The sequence below is a fragment of the Cyanistes caeruleus genome, chromosome 1 (genome assembly GCF_971803275.1).
Source record: "Cyanistes caeruleus chromosome 1, bCyaCae1.hap1.1, whole genome shotgun sequence".
NCBI classification, from domain to species: Eukaryota; Metazoa; Chordata; class Aves; order Passeriformes; family Paridae; genus Cyanistes; species Cyanistes caeruleus.
The window spans coordinates 61,196,576-61,216,608 of record NC_141701.1 but is presented as its reverse complement, the minus strand read 5'-3'; the positions used below and the strand labels follow the sequence as shown (position 1 = coordinate 61,216,608).

The 20,033-nt window shown below is 38.1% G+C and overlaps 1 protein-coding gene across 5 annotated transcripts in view; it reads right to left on the bottom strand.

Moving 5' to 3' along the window:
• Positions 1 to 1,700: 1,700 nt before the first annotated feature.
• Positions 1,701 to 20,033, bottom strand: part of LOC111925296 (uncharacterized) — a 28,307-nt gene continuing 9,974 nt past the window's right edge. For all 5 annotated transcript variants that reach the window (XM_086895611.1, XM_086895616.1, XM_086895596.1 and 2 more), the window contains 12 exons: positions 16,721 to 16,771; positions 14,781 to 14,858; positions 11,819 to 11,955; positions 11,138 to 11,257; positions 10,579 to 10,609; positions 8,800 to 8,821; positions 8,241 to 8,265; positions 7,347 to 7,385; positions 6,163 to 6,264; positions 5,003 to 5,108; positions 3,735 to 4,595; positions 1,701 to 2,898 (listed from right to left, as the gene is read on the bottom strand). In XM_086895611.1, coding sequence (XP_086751737.1) covers positions 2,843 to 2,898; positions 3,735 to 4,595; positions 5,003 to 5,108; positions 6,163 to 6,264; positions 7,347 to 7,385; positions 8,241 to 8,265; positions 8,800 to 8,821; positions 10,579 to 10,609; positions 11,138 to 11,257; positions 11,819 to 11,955; positions 14,781 to 14,858; positions 16,721 to 16,745 — 1,602 coding nt within the window. In that variant the 5' untranslated portion in view covers positions 16,746 to 16,771 and the 3' untranslated portion in view covers positions 1,701 to 2,842. The remainder of the gene's footprint in view (positions 2,899 to 3,734; positions 4,596 to 5,002; positions 5,109 to 6,162; positions 6,265 to 7,346; positions 7,386 to 8,240; positions 8,266 to 8,799; positions 8,822 to 10,578; positions 10,610 to 11,137; positions 11,258 to 11,818; positions 11,956 to 14,780; positions 14,859 to 16,720; positions 16,772 to 20,033) is intronic.

The following is a 20,033-nucleotide window of genomic DNA, read 5'->3' as shown; positions in this document are numbered from 1 at the left end:
CCAAAGCACTTTGGGTGTCATCACCCAAAAGGCAAGGAACTGATCTTGGGTGAGGAGGGAGATCAGGAATAACACCCACTGTCGGAAGCCACCTCATTCAACAGCTATGAAAGTTAACTTACGTTGAAGAAAACAAGGGAAAAAGATTTCCACAAGTTACTCTTTGAACCTTCCCTCCCTAAAAGGCTGAGATAATAACTATATATGTCCTCTCCAGAAACAAACCAGAAGAACCCCAAATTTCTGAGCTCAAAAGAGCTGCCCTGTTTTTTTTCACACTGAGGAATCTGTCCCTTTGGATCATACACCCACATAAAATCCAGTAATTCTGGGAAGCATTTTGCGGAGTATTAGCAAGTCCAAGGTACAAACTAAAAAGCTGGAATCTGAGAAACTTCCCATGTTGTCTCCCCTGAAGGATGTCTCCATGTCCAGTTGGCCCTGTTGTATTTCACTGTCCTTGGTGCAGAACAGCTGGCTTCAGCACTTCCTAAAGGAGCATAACTGATGCAGAGAATCATCAAGGTGGCTCTGGTTTGGAACAACTCTTGTCCCAGTGGGAAACATACTTCTAAATTGTCAAAGCAGGTACACCACAGACCAAGAAACTGGCTAAAAGTAGACCATTTATCCCGAATCCAAGACATGTTCCTGTCTGGATTTTTGTCACTGGCTTTTTAAGGAAATTGGAAATTTGCTCCAAGGGCTCAGTTGCATTCTGAAAACTATTGCCTCCATGCCAAAGCCTGTGATGTAGCTGCTTTGGTGCTGATAGGTGCCAAGTATCCAGTGCTGCTCTGTAGGCTATCAAGACCTACTTTGTGAAGTTGTTTCTTGAAGAAGGTTGGAGTCTAGACAGAGTTCTGCTCCAATTACATACGACATAGGAGCAAGATAGGGCAAAGGGTTTTCTTGGGATTAAGAAGTACTCAGCACTCAGTTCCGGAAAGCTTTAGTAAATCAATGCTTAATTTGATAACTACTTAATTGGATAACTACTCCAACTCCATTTCAAAATGCAAGAACTGTTTCCCTAATGCAGGACTCTGCACAACAACAAAGGAGGGACAATAACTTGCTCAGAAGAAAAAAGAACAGAACATGTAGGTGGAAAGAGCATCTAAGTTGGGTGGAGGTCATCCAGCTGCTGTATGCCACTAGGGTATACAGTGATGGCAGTAAAATCCAGAAGAGAGTGACAAATGGGAAAAAGAGTTCTCTGCAGCAACCTCAAATGAAAAGGTTTTAGCTTGAATTGACAGAGTTGCAGCAGTAACATTTTCTAGCAACATTTTTTTATACAGTTTCAAAATTTTAGTTGCACTACACTTTCTGTGAGAAAAAACTATGGTAGTAACATTTGTGTAAATAACTTTTTAAATATTAATCTGGTAAATTTTAAATAATAACTGATCAAGCCTACGGACTTTTACATCAAAACTCTGTCAGACACCTGTGGTAGAAAAAACAATTTTCCCTTTTAAGCAAGAAGGTTGACTATGTAATTCAGAGGATAGAAGTATACGGCACAACTACAAGGTGTGTGACACTATAGACCACTCCAACACTTCAGTAAGTATGAGCACTGAAGGATACAGTGAACAGGAGTGTAAAAGGAAAGTGGATCTATTCAGATGCAGAAACAAAATAATGACAGAAGGAAAATATTAGGGAATTGAGTTTACAAGCTCAATAATAAATTGTTTTGTTGAGTTTTTATTAAAATTTACATAACAAGATCCAAAATTTTTTATGACAGCTCATGAAGACTAACTCTGTTTCAGCACAAGTATTTAATGCACAGAGACACAGTTCTGGCATGGGTGAGAAGAAAAATGATAGTCCACAATGCAGCAGTGAAAAGGAAAACAGACACTCAGGAGTAAACTGTCTCACTTTACTTCCTTTCTTCAGCTCCATGTAAGCTGGTTTTAATTACATAAAGCAGATATCTAAAGCCAGGCGCTCATGAGCATGTGGCTCTGATACACATCACGAACTGGTAAGTATTACTCAGTTAGTATGACATTTTGTTTATTTATTTTTTTCTGTTGTTTTACCTGATTGCCTTATGGATTCTATTTCTTAATATGCTTTTGCTAGTAGAAAGAATCAAGAATTTTTATTTTAGGTCCATCCACCAAATGAGTTTTTAAGACAATTTATAATTATTTCATTTTGAACAACATGATTAAAAAAATCTGCATATATTTCACACCATTTCTTCCTCTACAAAAATGAAACTAATATGCCCCATTACATACCAGTCCTCTAGTATAGATTACATGTTCCCCATATAACATCACATTAAGACAGAGAATACCTTTGCTGTGACATTTTCCTTTCTCTGTCTAAACAGAAATATAGTGTATCAATTTCTAAAAATACACTATTTATAAAGCCTCAAATTAATGGAACTGGCCTTACATTTGTGTGAAGAAAAGTAAACCTGTATTTTCAATGAATGTGCTTCCTAAGTAGGTAACAGAAAAGTAAACCTTCTCTTCTCTTCTGAATTGAGAAGGGTATTAAAAGGATTATTAGCTTTTTGCTGACAGAGTAATTTTAATGTATCTTCAAAAAATAACAAAATTTTTTTTCTGTAATATACTAAGATATAACAAATACTTTACAAAAAGCCTAAACAAAATAGTATGTTCACCCATTATGTGCAAGTTCCTGTCCCAGCTATATTTTACATGTTAAAAACTTAAACCCTACCTCCCCTTTACCTTTCTCAAGCCAGTCAAACAGAGAGTAAAATACAGTGTCTTTCCTGAAAGCCAGGTGATGGAAATTCTCAAATCTCTTCATCTGTTTCCAGTTCAGCTGTTGTTGCTCCTTAATCTTTCTCTCTAGTCTCTATTAGCACATTGACGAATGTCTGAATATTTATTTCTGGAAAGGGAGATAAAGATATTTAGAGTTAGTTCTATCTCATATTATTTCCATAATACAGCATACAGAATGTGAAAAGTTTTACTTTTTCTTTTAAAAAGTTTTTTTAAAGTTTTACTTTATTCATATAAGTAAATATGAATGGAAGTTTTACTATTAAGTAGCTACCTAATTCATTAACTAATTCTAGTACCAGATGTATAGTTTGCATTTGTCCAAACTCATGCCCAATGACAGCTATGCAGTAGCATACTCCCACTTCTCTTTAAATCCCTCTCATAATCTACTTCCAAAGGAGAAACTCTCATTTTGAATATTATATCACTATTCTCAACATTAATGACTATTTCTACAGTAACTGGAAAAAAGAAATTGACACATAATGAACCAGCTCTTTGATAACATTTCTCCTGTTGTCCCAATGGATTTTGATTCATTTGGATTATCTCTTATAATGCCATCCAGGTTTGGTTCTGCATGCATTCCAAAATTTTTTAATTTATGCCAACACATTCCCCTCCCATCATTGCAAACCTGTACAACTCATGATACAAACTGCTAGTTAAAAAGATGGCCTAGGACAAACTTTTCACTTCAGGAAATTTCTGCGCTATCAGAATCTCCTCCCACTCACTGCTCCATCTAGTTGCCAGGAGGCACAGTGTCCTCAGAGAGGCAACAATGCCTTTCTTCAGCTGATACAGACGTGAGCAAAATGAGCTCAACTCCCCTGAACAGCTTTCATCCTATTCCTGTAATCTGCAATCTCTGCTAATGTTAAAGTAACCATGCTGATGTGACTCATTTCACATGATGCAAACTAATCACAATCTTACTTTGAAGTGCTGGATAATACGGAGCCAACTGTTTGAGCATCCTGGTCATTGTAGGTACATCCTTTCCTAGTAGTCTGTTCACAGTGTTGGGAGCAAGACCAGCATCAACTCCATCAAATATCTCTTCTGAGTTTCGGAACTGCTGGTGATCTTGGTACGAACCACTTCCACAAAACGAGTCCTGATGTGAACTCCAGTCTCTGTGGTAGCCTGATTTCTGATACCTGAATTCTTGACACCTAGATTCCTGCTTCCACCTAGATTCCTGCTTCCACTCATTCCACCTAGTGTCCTGGTGCCACCTGGAGCCACCTCTTTCTGAAACACCAGAATTTGCCAAAGACGTACAAGTATTCACAGACTCACTGTTCGTGTAACAGGAATAGTTTTGTGAAGCATAGTTTGTAGAGTATCTTGCAGATGAAGGATATGAGGCAGAAGAATTGGGATAGGGTAATTCTTGGTCACTTAAATGCCTTGAATCTTGTTGATCCCTCCATTTTGTATTTTCCCTGCCAAAGGAGAGTCTGTTATCAAGGAGCTCACTTCCTTGCACATCACTGGATATGTATTCTGCTGAATACTCCTTCACTGGGCCGGCTGTGTATGAAGAGGCTCCAGCAACCGACACAGAGTTTCTGAGCTGTCTCAGCCATTCACTGATACCACTGACAGGATTATCAGGCTCAACAGCAGGAGAGTCCCTGAGTGGAGGCATCATTGCAAAGTCTTCGGATCTCAGATGACAAGAGTATGATCCATCATATGCTTGGTAACTGTTTGAGTGAGCAGGAGCAAAAGAAAAATCTTCAGAACACTCTTCATACTGAGACAAAAAACCTTGATTCCAGTCAGAACTTCCTGAATAAATAAAGGGCATTAAAAGTTAGTGAAATATTAAAATACCAACTGCAAATACAACTACTTTGAGATTTTATGATGCATCCTTCTGTTCTTTTCCCCTTTAGTGCCTTTATGTCTTACCTGAGTTTGGCATCTTTTCACCCAAAAATTCTAACAGTAAATGGATCACGAAGGGTTATTGCTTGAATTTCCATAACTTTAACTGCTATAACACTGTTCAGGGTGAGAAAGGAATGTTTTCAGACAGTTAAGTCATTAAAGCTTCAGAAAATGATATCCTGAACTGACTCAGAGGACACACAGTACACCAGCTAAGAACCACTATGGCTAGCCATAAAAATAAATTTTCATAATCTGTGCAGTCTCCAGAGTAAACAAACTAATAGAACAAATTTCTAAATTACCTTTGTATTCTCCATCTGGCCTATAGTGTTCTGAGATGTTTTCCCTTTCTGGAAATTCATCTTGAGGTACTGACATCAGTGGGCCTACGCTGTTGGTGTAATTATCCTAGGTAAAGCAAAAGGTCAGAATGTCTGTTTGCGAATGCAAGGATTTAAGAACTTCACAAATTCTAAAAAGCAACAAATTTCCCATAGAAAGTTAGCAAGGTACAATATTAGGTGATAGCAAAGTCCATATGAGGGGTGTGTTGTTACAACATCATACCACAATTTTCCAAAGTGTTATTTGGAAGAGGTATGTGTCTGGAGAATAGAAGGAGGTGTCTGGTGAAGAAAATGTCTCCTGTTTCAAATTGATTGCTTCATCTCTCTTATCATTACCTGGCTAAAATATAAAACTGGTGCATATGCAAATCCTGCCTCCATCTGGGGAATGCAGAATGGAAGGCCCAGCTGAGAAAGCTACAGAAACAATATTTAACTGGTGTTAGTGGCAGCATTTGCACAGAGAGTTACTGTAGCTCACCTAACATAGAATATACAATTGAAAAAAACAGTCTGAAACAGTTCTCAGAAAAAAAATCCACATCCTGAATTTTGTGAACCAGCTGCCAGAGTAATGATTCATTTTTTCAGATTCTGGTCCTTCCTTGGACTCCTTTTTCCACAGGTAGTCAACCTCTTTGCAAAGAAGCTATGGAGGTTTGTAAGGAACAACAGATAGTCAAGGACATCTTGCCCTAGTTTTAACAGATTAAAACGCTCAACTGAGAGCAAAGCTACAAATTATGAGAGAGACCTACCCACAGGCCCATGAAAGGAAGAAGTGGCACATTTGGGTGGCACTTAAAGCCTCATTGTTCTTGGAACAAAAGCTATTAAGCAGGGGACCAACACAAAAAGGATGACAACCTGTCGTGGAGAAGCAAAGTGGTGCCCAGGACAGAACAGACATACACAGAAAAGCCAAAACAGACACATGATGATGGAATACTAAGAGAGTAATTAACAGCTTTGTTACTTAGAAATTGTTAAAAACTAAAATTGAAATACATTTAACTGGGGGTTTTGACCCATGCCTGAACTGTTAGAGGCTGGCAGTTTAACCACTCCTTTCCTCCCAATGGTAAAATAACTTTGAACAAGATCAAGTTACTTACTGCTGCTCTCTTTTCACAAAAGGCCCTCAAAGCCTCCATGAGTTCCTGTGTAATGTGAACAACAAGGGTTGCTTCTGAGTCTGAGGTGATGCGAAAAGTCTCCTGTCGAAAAACATGGTTAGAATTGGTTATTAGGATGCTGAAGAGTCATATACACAAACAGATCAAAGTTATACTTTTGTTTTGGTATAACCAAATTTATACTATTGGTCAACATATGGCATATATGATAAATGTATACAAAAATATAAAAAAATAAAATTTGGAACAGAATTATGGCCTGATAAAAGGTAAAATGTAAACCTGGAATTCTCTCCTGTACTGTCAGTCCATAAACATTTTGTTGCCCTTTGGAGAAGGGCACAAGTCCTAAAATTTGTATTTTCTGTGTAGAAAATTGAATAAAAATAAGCTTCAGGCTGATTACTAAGTAAATAAATTTATAAGTGATTAGAATAAGTTAAAAGAATATAGGCAGTCTTTTGTAAGGAATAGCTGTGATTCCTGTAGATAAAAGTCAATTAACTACAAAGCTTTTTTGTAGCTTGCTAATTATCCTTGGACTTGCTTTTTCTCTCTCTCTCCTTCTGAAGTCACAAGTAACTACAGTGTGGAAGACATGAAGCACACATCTCAAAACATTCTACTTCTGATCTGGGCGTATAAACACAATTTGAACTCAAAAGGAATTTTCTAATTGCCTTAGGTACAGAACATGACTTATGTAAAATGGTGAACACAAATGGTCAGGTATTTTCATAAACCCAAAAGACAAACTGAGGCTTACTATGCCACTGACAACAGCAACAGAACTGACAAAACTTCCCCAATCACTCCAAGGCCAGCAGCTGTGCTCTCTCTAGCAGCCAGACCAGACTGGCTCCTCTTGCTCAGCATTATCAACAATCCCATTAGATATGGGCAGCCAGCAGTACTTGAGCACCATCAGTGCTGCTAATTAAAACTGCTTGTCAGGGTGGCTCCTGAGAGCTCACATTTAATCCAGCCAATTGTTCTGAGCTGAGCTACAGCTGCACTAACTTTTCAGGGCAGAGTCCACTAAAATAGAAATTAATGTTCCAGTGAAATGGGCTTGATCAGTAATAAGAGGCTCCTTCACAATAATCATTGCATCATATCGGTGAAACCTCACAACTCTCATCACAATTATTTTACATACATACCAAGAACTCCAGAGCTTTCTGTTTCCGAATAGGATCATTCTGTGGGATTGTAGAATAGGGGGAAAAAAATTTAAAGGACTGAATTTTACAGCAGTTGTTGCAATATCTTGTACAGAACAGACATTTTAATCTTATATTCAACAAGAAGTCAACACGAAGAAAAGATGTAATTTTAGGTCAGAGCCATAAACATATAACCTTAGATCCTCAGTATCAGTTTGGTAGCAGCTACACAAACACAACTGCATTACTGCCAATACCAGGAAGAACACCTACAGGAGCTATCTTTCCCAGCCTTTCCTCACTCACGAGCAAAATCATGTTTTAAAAACATGTTTAAAGTGTTCAGCTGCATTTAGCATAGTACCTGACCAGCCCAAGGCCTACACAACCAACTCTACCACTAAGATAAAAACAAGGCACTTCATAGTGTTTGTCTCTAGAGCTAATCAGGACAGATGCTTCAGTGATCATTTTTAATTCCACCTTTGAGTTAAAAAAAAGGATTGTGAATCTTTAGATTTATCTTAATATTTAAACCAAACTTTCTGTATAGAATAGTCTTGATCTGAAGAGGGACAAAACAGGGAAGAGGAGACTGCAGCACAGGCTGGGAGACCCGGCCTGGATACACTGTCTCTGAGACTCTCAGTGGCTTTGAATAGGATTTATGAGAGCTAAGGTGAATGTATTGTATTCTTTTCCCCTCTGCTGTGCCAAACACAAAACTCTGACTCATTAGCTCAATTTCTTCTGCAACAATATTAATAAAATAGTAAATGAAGCCAAAGAGTAAGCATTTTCCAGAAAAATGAAAAACGAGCATAAAGAAACGGCTACATGAGACACTTGTGGGTATGTGAACACTTGTGTGGAGTTACTGCCTCTACATACCTCATGCTTATAATCATCTTCCCACCTTAAAAAAAAGAAATTAGCAGCATTAAGATGCATTCTAAAAATTACTGAACATTAGGTTTACTCATAGTATCTAGAACCAAAATAATTCAGTTTCCAAATTTATATCACTTAACAATACTGGATATCTTTCTCTAAGAAATAACAGTGTTTTAAATATGCTGTAAAGGTCCTTATTCTGACTGACTCTCAAAGAGGCCAGTGGTACAGATGAACTTATTTACAAATTAGCTAAAGGAGATGACTAAAATAATGATAAATTGGGGTTTTTTCTTCCTACATAAACACCTTTTTATAAAACTTATTCAGCCAATGATATTCCACATAGAAAGGAAACAGCTTGAAATTTCAATTGCAATTACTTTTTGAGTGCAGTATTTAAAAAGCCATAGCTACTATTTCCTCACAGACAAAAAGGAACAATTTACAGAAGAGGCATAAGTACAGTGGACAGACAATAAAAAATATTTTCTCATATGTCATGTTTTCAACAGAAAAATAGATTTTGATCCTCCTGTGTGAGTAGTACTCTCACCTTGCTTTCTTCTTCGATGGGGCTAGAAAATAAAAAAGATTTATTAGCAACATCACAAGGTTTGCACTGTATTACTGCAACAGACACATTACACAAACAGAACAGTTAATGGCCATGAAGTGTCTGCCGTTTCCATTAAGGGCAGGATTTAGCAGCAGATGGCACACACTGCCATCTTAGAAACCAACAGGCACCCTTGATGATAAGTCTGTGGGAGACCTGTGCCCTAAAGGCTTTGCAGGGTACCCTGCAGCACCTGTGTTCAGGCAGCTGAATCCAACACAAGACTGTATGGAATAAACTGAGGTAGGCCTGTCTCCTCCATTAAAAAAAGTTTCAAGGTCTGCATGTGGGTTTTTTCTGAGTAAATACCAGTGAACACAAAAGCTGCAAATACAATGGCTAAGTTTCCAATAAGAAGTTATGGGGGTTGGAATGTCTGATCATCTCATCTCTATCAGTGTATAAGGAGAAGGGGGGAGAAGGGGGGAGAAGGGGGGAGAAGGGGGGAGAAGGGGGGAGAAGGGGGGAGAAGGGGGGAGAAGGGGGGAGAAGGGGGGAGAAGGGGGGAGAAGGGGGGAGAAGGGGGGAGAAGGGGGGAGAAGGGGGGAGAAGGGGGGAGAAGGGGGGAGAAGGGGGGAGAAGGGGGGAGAAGGGGGGAGAAGGGGGGAGAAGGGGGGAGAAGGGGGGAGAAGGGGGGAGAAGGGGGGAGAAGGGGGGAGAAGGGGGGAGAAGGGGGGAGAAGGGGGGAGAAGGGGGGAGAAGGGGGGAGAAGGGGGGAGAAGGGGGGAGAAGGGGGGAGAAGGGGGGAGAAGGGGGGAGAAGGGGGGAGAAGGGAAGAATTCACTTGATGTTGACATTACCTAACCTGAGCAAAACCTCTACATTGAAAGGCACAATGCTTTTGCAGGTAGTTTCCCTCTTGTCCATATTTCTAGAGTTTCATATCCTGTAGGACTGGGTGGGATCACTCCTTTTCATGTTCCAGATTGACATTTGACCACGTCTTCCACTTGTACAGAAACCTACTGACTTGACTTATGTCAGTTTACTCTGAACTGAGAATTACTGAGCTAATTACCAGGTCACATTCCCTCTTCTTAATAAAACACACTGAGATCAAAAAGATTCACTGCCACCTTGTTTTGCAGACCAACATTCAAAAAAAGTACAAGCCACAGAGGCCACCAATGAGCAATCAAAAAAAAAAAAAACAAAAAAAAACAAAAAACAAAAAGAAGCAAGGATTCAGGCTGACAAGGAGGCATTCCTCCAGACTGGCATCATTAAGAATCTACAGCACACCTACAGTAACAAAGAACTCAGCCATACTGTACAAGGGAGGATGCTGGGTTTATGTTTGTGGGTTTCGTTTCCATCGTTTGTTCCAATGGATTTGTTAAAGATTGGTAAACTTCCACTTTCACCAGTGATTCAGCATGTAAGTCTTTTGATAGCAGGAATGAGTTGGAGGACACTTTATCAGCTTATTCTGAGAAAGACATCTAGCACCATTTTTCCACACTTTTTTACTTTCCTTGATGAGCAAATTACTGCAGTTATCATAAATACCTCCGGAACCAAGAAGTTAAAAAACACCTAAGAAATCTGGTAATTTCCTCCTTTCATTGCTTTAAAATCACAAAAAATCTCTGAAAACGTTTTGTGGTACTACAAGTTAAATGTTTTATATCAGTCAAACCCTTTGAGTTCACTAAGTCAAATTAAGCCAAACATCAATTATATCAAATCTACTACATTCAAGAAATTCAGACTTACATGAGGTAGCTGGTCTTGTGTAACCTTCAATCTAAAAATAGAAAAAGTTTCATATCAGAATGCTTCTAACTAAAATTTCATAATGACAGTCTCTAATGCAACTGCCTTTAAGAAAAGAACAAGTACTTTAATTTATGCCAATGTAGTTAAATTGAATTCCTCACATACAGATAAAAACTCCTGTAAATATAAATGAAATTTGAGAGAAAATTTGCTTACATTTGAGAAAATTTAACTTGCAAAAATTAAAAATTATTGAAGTTAAAGTAATAAAATTTCTGAATCACTGAATTCAGACTGAACAATTTTCAATTTAAAACACCTAAAACCTTAAAAATATAAAGCTTTGACTTTTTTCAGATCAATTTCAATACTACTGTTCTTTTCCCCAGATTTTTCAGGGCAATCTAAAGGTAAGCCTTAGTTCAACTCACTACTACACTTCCTAGAAATGCACATAAATTTAACAAGGTTTGACAGCAGTACTTTTAAAATTTATTCTATCAAATATAAATGAACTGATAAAAGACACATTAACAGATACTTTACTTCCAATTACCTTATACATTTTTAATCCTTCGCTTTTCTCTAGCTCTCCTGCTATCCGTTTGAGAAATGAGACTTTGCATTCTTTTGCATCTGATGGCTTTCTCCTCATTTTATCTGGAAATTCTTTAGACTGTAAATAAAACCAGCTTGAAAAGGTTAATATCAAAGTTTATCACAATATTAGAAAATTTACACATTTCACCTTCTGGACAAGCTTCCAGAAGACTCATAAACATTGATTTGAATATTATCAGTTAATTTCTTTTCTGCAACATATCTAATCAAATTTTAGAATTACTAAAGGAGTCTTCAAAATAAAAAATGGATACCATTCAAAGCTTGCTACCAAAAGGAAACAACACCCTCTGTACCAAATCCAGCAATGCTATAGACATGTTGGAGAATAAAAAAGAATCACATTGTTTCTGGAACCTCATCCTAAAAGTAATCTAAACACTTAGGAACAGACTTTGGGGCTGAAATAGACAGGCAGCCCTGGACTGTACTGCCTCAATAGCTCACAGCATCAGAGTTCTTCATGCTGGTCTGACCCAGGGAGAGTCAATATAAAAGTGTTGAAAATTTATCATATAAGAGTTTAAACTTCAAACGATCTAATTATTTAGGGGAAAAAAAATAAAAGTGGAGTATCATAAAGAAACTGTGATCAAAATGCACTGAAATTACTCACAATGTATTCTCTTCTGTGTTTATATCCACTAAGATGTTCTATCATAGGTGCCACTTCTGTATTACATCCACACAGCCTGCACTCATAACGTGGCTCTCTTCTTCCTTCAAATCGGATTTCAACCACGTGTTCTAAACCTGTAAAAGCAAGAGTTACAAATATCTCTATTTTACTACAGACTACCAAAACAAATGCATTCTTTCTAATGCTGCTCATTAAATTCGAAATTAATCAATTTTTAGAATTTGGCACTCCTTCAGGATCACTTCAATGCTTCTTTGGACTTACTACTCACATCAGCTCAATTTATCTCTTTCTAATGTCTTATTCTGAAAGGACATACACCATCTATGGCAGATTTCCAAGCCCACCAAATATATTTCATGCACCTTTACTCCTGTCTGGGATATTTTTTCAAGAAACTAAGAAAGAAAATGAGAATGAGATGCCTACAAATGTCTAGATTTAAAAACTGCATCTAAAACACTTAGTCAAACATAATTTGGACAGTATCCAAGTAAAAGGAAAGACATTAATCATTTCACAAAACCGAATCTTTCATAGTCTGAAAATGTTCCATAAACCCTTAAGAATTACAAGAATGAAAATTGGATTTTTCTTCATTTTTCCTAGAAATTACTGAGACAATCCCTTAAAAGTACTCAGAAATCTTCAAATTTGAGGTTTCTTAACCTAGCATGAAAAGTTTTATTCTGAAAAGTTTGAATATAATAAATTTAAAGGCAGTTTAAAACAAATGGGCAAATCCTGCAGATGTTTTCCTTATGTCATAATTTCCAGTACTCTGTATTTGTGATGGGTTGATCCCAGCCAGCGGCCAAGAACCACACAGCTGCTTGCTCAGTCACATGCACACCCCTCAGCAGGGTGGGGAGAACACAGGAAGAACAAAAGAAACAAAACTCACGGACTTAAAGACAGTTTAACAAGTTAAGGAAAGAGGGGTAAAAAAACCCCAAACCAACCAACATGCAAAAACCCATAGATCACTTCCCCACAAGCAGACCAATGCCCACCCACAGTCCCTGAACAGCCACCTTGGAAGTCAAACCCTGGTTCCCCCCATTTTTTCTTTCTTTACCACAGCTGGGATTACTGAGCATAACATTACGTGGTACAGAATATCTTTTGTGCCAGTTTGGGTCAGCTGCCCTGGATGTACCACCTCCCAGTTTCTTGCCCACCCCCAGCTTACTCAAGGTTTGAGAACCCAGAGTAACAAAACAGTCTGGATGCAGGTGCACTGCCCAGCAACAGGAAAAAGCACTAGGGTGTGATCAAAACTGCTTGTCACAATTCCAAAACATACAGGCTGCTATGAAGAAATTCAACTCCATCTCAGACCTGCTACAGTATCATACTGCTAAATCTTAACTCTGAAAATAAACTATCACCAAATGAACTGTAAGTGTTCTTGCAACTGAAGTGTTTTCTATTACAAATGCTTATAGTAAAGTATTAATATAAAAAAAGCCTAGCAATTTACTATGTGGAGAAACTACAAGACAATGCACTAAACAGAGAAATTTTCTGCTAATACTAGGAAACTTGCTATTTAGGCTTTCATCAGAGAAACTAGGCCATCATGACACACTTGGAATACTAAGGTCACTGACAAGCAGCCTTGCTTCTCTCCTAAGGGTTGCCTAATCTAGCAGTTAGAAAGCAAGCATTAATCTCACTACTTCAAGGATAGCCAAAGACAGTGAGGAAAAATATCTCACTAAATAGAAACATCTGTATATCCCACCAGATGGAAAGCCACAAAGAACCACAGCTGATGACAAGTCACCAGTGACATAAAGTCCAGTTGGAGGCCAGAAGGCAGCAGTGCACCCCAGGGGTCAGTACTGGGTTCTGTCCTGCTCAAAACCTTCATTAATGATCTGGATGATGATGCAGAGCATAACCTCAGCAAGGCTGATGATGACATATAACTGGGAGGGGATGCCTGATAGACTGCAGGGTTGTGCTGCCATACAGAGACCCTGAGTGGCTGGAGCTGGGCTGACAGGAAACTCAGGCAGATCAGCAAGGGGAAGTGCCAAGTCCTGCATCCAGAGAAGAACAAGCCCAGGCACCAGACCATGCTAGGGGCTGGCTAGCCAGGAAGCACATTGGCAGGAAAAGACCTAGTGGACACCAAGCTGAAGATGGGCCATCAAAGGCTGATGGTATCCTGGGCTGCACGAGGAGGAATGCTGACAGCAGGCTCCAGTCAGCACCAGTAGGGCCATTCCTAGAGTGCTGTGTCAAATTCTGGAATGCCCAGTACAAGAGACATGGCCATGAAAATGACAAAGGTACTAGAGCATCTCTCCCATGAGAAAAGCTGAGAAAGCTGGAACTGTTCAGCCTGAAGAGGAGAAGGCCCAGAGGGGATCTCATCACTGTGTATAAATATTTGAGGTGAGGGTGCAAAGAGGGATCTGTTTTCAGTGGTGCCTAGTGGCAGGACAAGAGGCAATGGCACAACTGAAGCAGAAGATACTGACTGAACAATAGGAAACACACTCTGGCTGAGAGGGTGACTGAGCACTGGAACAGATTTCCCTGAGAGACTAGTTTTTCACCTTGGAGATATTCAAAAGCCATCTAGACTTGGTCCCAAACAACTTCCTCTATGACTTGAGCAGGAATTAAAATCAGCATAGGCCCCTTCCAACCTCAACTATTCTGTGATCTGGAAAAAGCTTCTTTACTTAGATGGCTCCTTCCAGAACAAGTTAACAGTTAAGGAGGCCTTTATAATACCCATTTATAATTTATATTTATAATACCCCTTTATAATAAACTAAAATTTAAATTGTATGAGATAGGTAATTTATTAAATACATTTACAGAAAATTAAACAGTAACTAAAATTCCACCTTTTATTTCAAAAGAAAGCCATTTGGTAACAAATTCAAAAGCATACAATTTATAAGACAAAAAAACATACCAATTAGAGGTTCTTCTCTTCTGGGATCATTCATAAAATCCTTCAGATAGGTCACATACCCTGTGAATTTTCTCTTCACTGAAGTGAACAATACACACATAAAGAAATATTACACATTACATAGTTTAGACAATGTCTATGATCTAAAAGGAGTTTCTAGTGAGAGACTTTAGTGGTGACAAAATTCATTCCCACTCTGATATGCAAAAGGAAAACAGGCAAGACCTCAGTCCCCCAGAGAAAAAGTCCAACACTTTGTCTTCCATAACAATTTTATACACAAGGATTTAATGTCTTCAAGGAAAGAACCAAATAAGCAAAACAAGACTTCTGACACAATTCAGTTTACTGAGGAAAGATATCAAGTTCACATTCATGTCCCAGACTGTGTCAGGTCTCATGAAAAAAAGAAAAGCTGCCAACCTCCTCTCCTCCCCTTAAAACCCTAATATTCATACAGCATTCTGGGACTGCTTGTTTGAAGTTCAAAAATTATACTGCCTTAAGGCTAACAAAGAGCACAATCTTCACTAATACAGCAAATACCCAAAGGCTGCATAGACACATTCGGTATATTCCTGAGTCTGAACTAGCAGTGTTTCAATCAGGGCTCTATCTTGCTCCTCACTGAGTTTTAATAGCCTGTTTTTTGCTCTGCCTAAAACAATTCTAAAGCATTCCTGCTCAGCTTAGAACACCAGTACAGTTCAGATAAATATACCTGCAAAACAATCTCAAAGAGGCACTAAGTATATTCAAATGTTGGACATTATAAAAGACCATGCTGAAGTGTTAAAATACATTTATTTAATCTGCAAAAAAAAAGTGAAGAACTAGAATTTATCTACCTAATTACATAAAACTGACCAATTAATTACATAAGAGTAATTAACACTGCTAGTTTCTTCAAACTGAAGCAAAGAAGTAGAAATACTACAAACACTGAACTGTTACTGTATTCTTTCACACTAGGATGTCAGGTTATGGCTAAAGAAACCCCAACCACAACTTCACAAGAAAAGGGAATTCATTATTCATTCTTAAATATTCATTCCATTAGAAATATGCCTGTGCTGCCATCAAGTTGAACTCCATAACTGCACACAAGGATAAACTTCACTAAGTTGCACCATTTACATGAAAAACCTCTTGCAATTTAACAGTGCTACAAAATACCTCGTGGGACACCTCCTACCACAACAACGTGTCCCATTCCAACCAAAAGTTCACAGTCCTCTTAAAATCCTTCTATATTTTTGTTGGGGATTTTTATTGCCTGAAATGACATGCAGCAGTAGCATGTGACAGAGTTAACAGGTAACAAGTTGGTGCCACGTAATTCATCTCCACAGACAGACTTATCAACACTTAAGTGTGTGCATTTGTGTGCCTGTGCAGCAGCTCAGTGTGAGCTGGTTACTTCCAAGCTGACAGACAAAGGCACGTAATCTTTCGGAAAGATGCACACAGAAAAAAGTTAAGAGCCACTTTCTTCTTGTTTCCTAACACACAGCTAAATACTCTTGTCTTAGTAGCATCTTAATAGCAAACAAGCCATGCTGCTCTTGGTTTATATGCTTTTGGTTTGTCATACTTTCACTGTGTGTTGAGCATGCTGCAATTTTTTTTTATTGAAAACTTCACCAATTAAAAAAATGCTAGCTAGGTTCACTATGATATTAAGAGATAATCATGAAGACAGCAACTACATCTCAAGTTTTAAAGTCTTTCTGTAAAAAAACTTGTACCTTCATATCCTCCTAAGATCTTTTATTACATAAATTAACCAGTGCACAAAAGAAAAGTAATGGTTCAAATGTCTGGCAGCTTGCATTGCTTCTTTCTAGACCATAATCAAAACACCTGCTTCAGTCACCACTGAAATAAAACCAGTGATTTCAAGGTTACATCTGAAAAAGGTATCATTTATATTCAGATACCTCGTCTGAGCACTCGATACTTCATCGGAACTTGGATAAGAGCAGAAGAACCTAGAATAAAAGTTTGACAGTCAGATTACTTCTCATTTGCTTTTAGTAATTAATAGATCATTGCAACATATTACAAAATTTAACAGTTATCTTCATTTTCCAGTTTAATACAGGCTAAGTTTTCCATCTTGATAGAGCAATGAAGTTAAAAAAAAAAACTATCTCCCTTTTCACTTCCCCATCAACACAAAATACCAAACACACAGATGTTACAGAAACCCAGAATATTAAATTCTTACTTGATTTTTAAGTGCTTTTCATACTGGATACTTATTTTAATTATTCAGTATCATGCTTGACAATAAATCTCTCAACAAAAGCTTCTGGTCTAAATATTCAGAGCCTAAACACAATCCCAGACACAATTAATATAGTCATTAAACTACATCATCTTTTACATAGGGGTCTGTATCTATTCCTAATCACTCACAGCTTCAAAGTGAACATTAAGATGTGCACTTACACTCCTGCTAGAATTTCTCCCTTGCCCCTCTCTACCTCAAATCCATAGACACACACAAACCACCATGCTTTAATGATCTTGTCAATATTTTGTAAGTGACAGCATTCAAGATTAAAATAAACTGATATACTAATACTCATTTGATGGAAAAAGTGAAAGTTAAATTATTAATTATTTGCACACATAATTCCTAATTTAGAAGTGAAAAAGGTTTCTAGAGTCACAGCAAACACAATATGGTGCATTATTTTTTTTTCCTCTTTCTGTATAAGACAGGGAGTTAAGAGGTAAGTGTCAGAGCTGTAAATCAAATCAAGTCTACAAACATCTTGGAAACAACTCTGCAATATTAACATAAGGAAGGAGTATGGGAAAGGATATCTCCCTTGATTTCTTAAAAAAAGTCATGCATCTTTTTCAGTTAAAAGCTTCAAATTATCTGGTAGCAAGAAGATTCCCAGGCATTCTGCAACAATTACTTAATTTCAGAACTGTTCAATTGGTGTCAGAAGCTCAAGTTAAGATTCCAGGTCCAGCATGTGCAGACAACACAGCCAAATGCTATATGATACAAACAGGTGTATGAGAAAAAGTGCTTTATTTAGTTTACTTCTAGGAACAAAGTGATTTTACAGAGAATTGCACCAGAAGCAGTTCACAGCATATTCTACCTTAACATGGTTAGAGATTACAAATATAGTCAAGCTAAAAATCAAGTTGTAGTTGATGTTATCAGAAAAGGGAGACTGAATGGGTTTTTTTATTAGAAAAAGCATTAAGTAAAGATCATTGCTGCCCACAGAAGTTGAACAAAGCAGTTTTGATCTTGAAGACTCTCCCCCATTCAGCAACAGCAGGTTTCCAGGCTAACATTTAATTCACGCTTACCAGCCACATGGCTTTGTAATGTTATGAATAATATATTTCTTAAGCATCTCAAAACCAAACCAAAATAGGATTTTCTCTAAAACATACCAGACTGAATGAGCTGAAAATCACCTGGTTTGCCAGGCTCAAAGGGAAACAATCAACAAAGCAGCCTCCTGGTGTTCAGTAAGCAACAGAATCCCCCGAAGAGCAAATTCCAGGGCCCACAATGATGCACCTCCAACCAGGTTACTAATGCTGGCATTCATATATTCATAAAATACCCTCAGAAAATTCACAGGCAACAGTAATTTAGGGGATACAACCAATGTCACAGCTTCAGCTGAGCGGGACCTTGGGAACACTGAGATAGTTGAGGCATCTCACTGCAGAATATCTTATCCCCCATTATCCAGGACTTGCAAGGAAAAATACTATCATCCTTGTTCAGTTCAAGGAGGATGTAGAGAAAGCAGAGGGAGCCCAGCAAAATGGCTAGCACAACAAACAACCCAAGGCAAATAACTTATGAGCACAGGTTTGGGAGCTGCACTGTCTAAAGGGGACTAAGAGGAGATATAATAGCATGGATACCTGAACAGCAGCTACAAAATATCCAGCCTTGCGGGATGTGACAAAAGTATTAAAAAGTAGGAGCCAGAAATAGTTGCTTCAGGTGCAAAGATTAGATATTAGGAAAAAATTCCTCTTCAAGCAGAGAAGCAACTACAGACCAATTAAACACAGGTAGCACAGCCTCAGTCTGTGAAGATGTTCAAGGATTCAGCAATCTAGTGATGATCCAGCACTGGCTGTAGTCCTGCTTCAATCAGGAAATCACCAAATCAGTCTCAGGAAATCTCTTCCACCTAATTATTTTATTCAGTAAGAGCTATTTTCCAAATACTAACTATGTACATGAACAAACAAATAAAAAAACCCAACTACTTCCCAAAAAACCCTTCTTTTCAATATTCAATTACGGAGTGCTGAACATATAAAAGGTAGAGAACAAAGAAACATCTGTATATGGATTTGTAATGCACAAACATTCCTAATGACTGCCAGAAATGTAACAGCCCTGTTTCAAAACAAAAGGGAATTTCAAAACAAAACTGTCAGTTCAGCTACTCAGCATCAACAAGGATGTCCCAAGCTCAATGCCACAGATTCCCTTTTGAGTACAAAAGGGAAGAACACAAAGACGCCAGATTCCACCATGTCGAAGAACTCCCCAAGAGAAGAGCATTAAGGTTGTTGAAAGAGTGTTCCATCCTATACTTCTCTTATTATGTCTTCTGAAAAATTTTCTCTTCTAGTCTGTAAGTCAGAATAGAACGTCCAGGCTTTTCCTTTGAAGACTTAGCAGTAGTTAGGCACCCAAAAACACATCCTTATCCATGTTTAATGGACACTAAGCATAGAGGGACATGTTAAAACATAACAGTTTCCTAAAATATTAAGCTGAAATGCTGATCAGGATACTGGTAAGGTTATCATTGATGAACACAAGGCAGAATCCACAACATTTGTGCCTTCACTGGAGGAGGAACTTGTCATCAGTGTTGTTTAATAACTGCAGTTTATTTTCACACTGGGTTCCTCTCCTTGACTCCATGTTTTACAGAACAACCATAATGAAGCTTTCTTTACTCATTGTGCCATTTACAGGTTTAATTTGAAGGATACAGATGCAGATAGATAGATCCAGCAGCTAAGAACATACATCCCTTTTTACACTTTTCATTTGTATTGCCGTAAGAGCAGAACAAGCTACCTCTGCATCATACTGTAATGCAAGAAAAATTCCACAGGCTGTACAAAAAAAATGGCATTAATCCACTCCTATCTGCCATATTCATTTCAGCAATAAAGCAAGGCAGCCCATCAAGGGCTTTAATAGGGCTCATACTCTGTATTATGCCTCTTGCC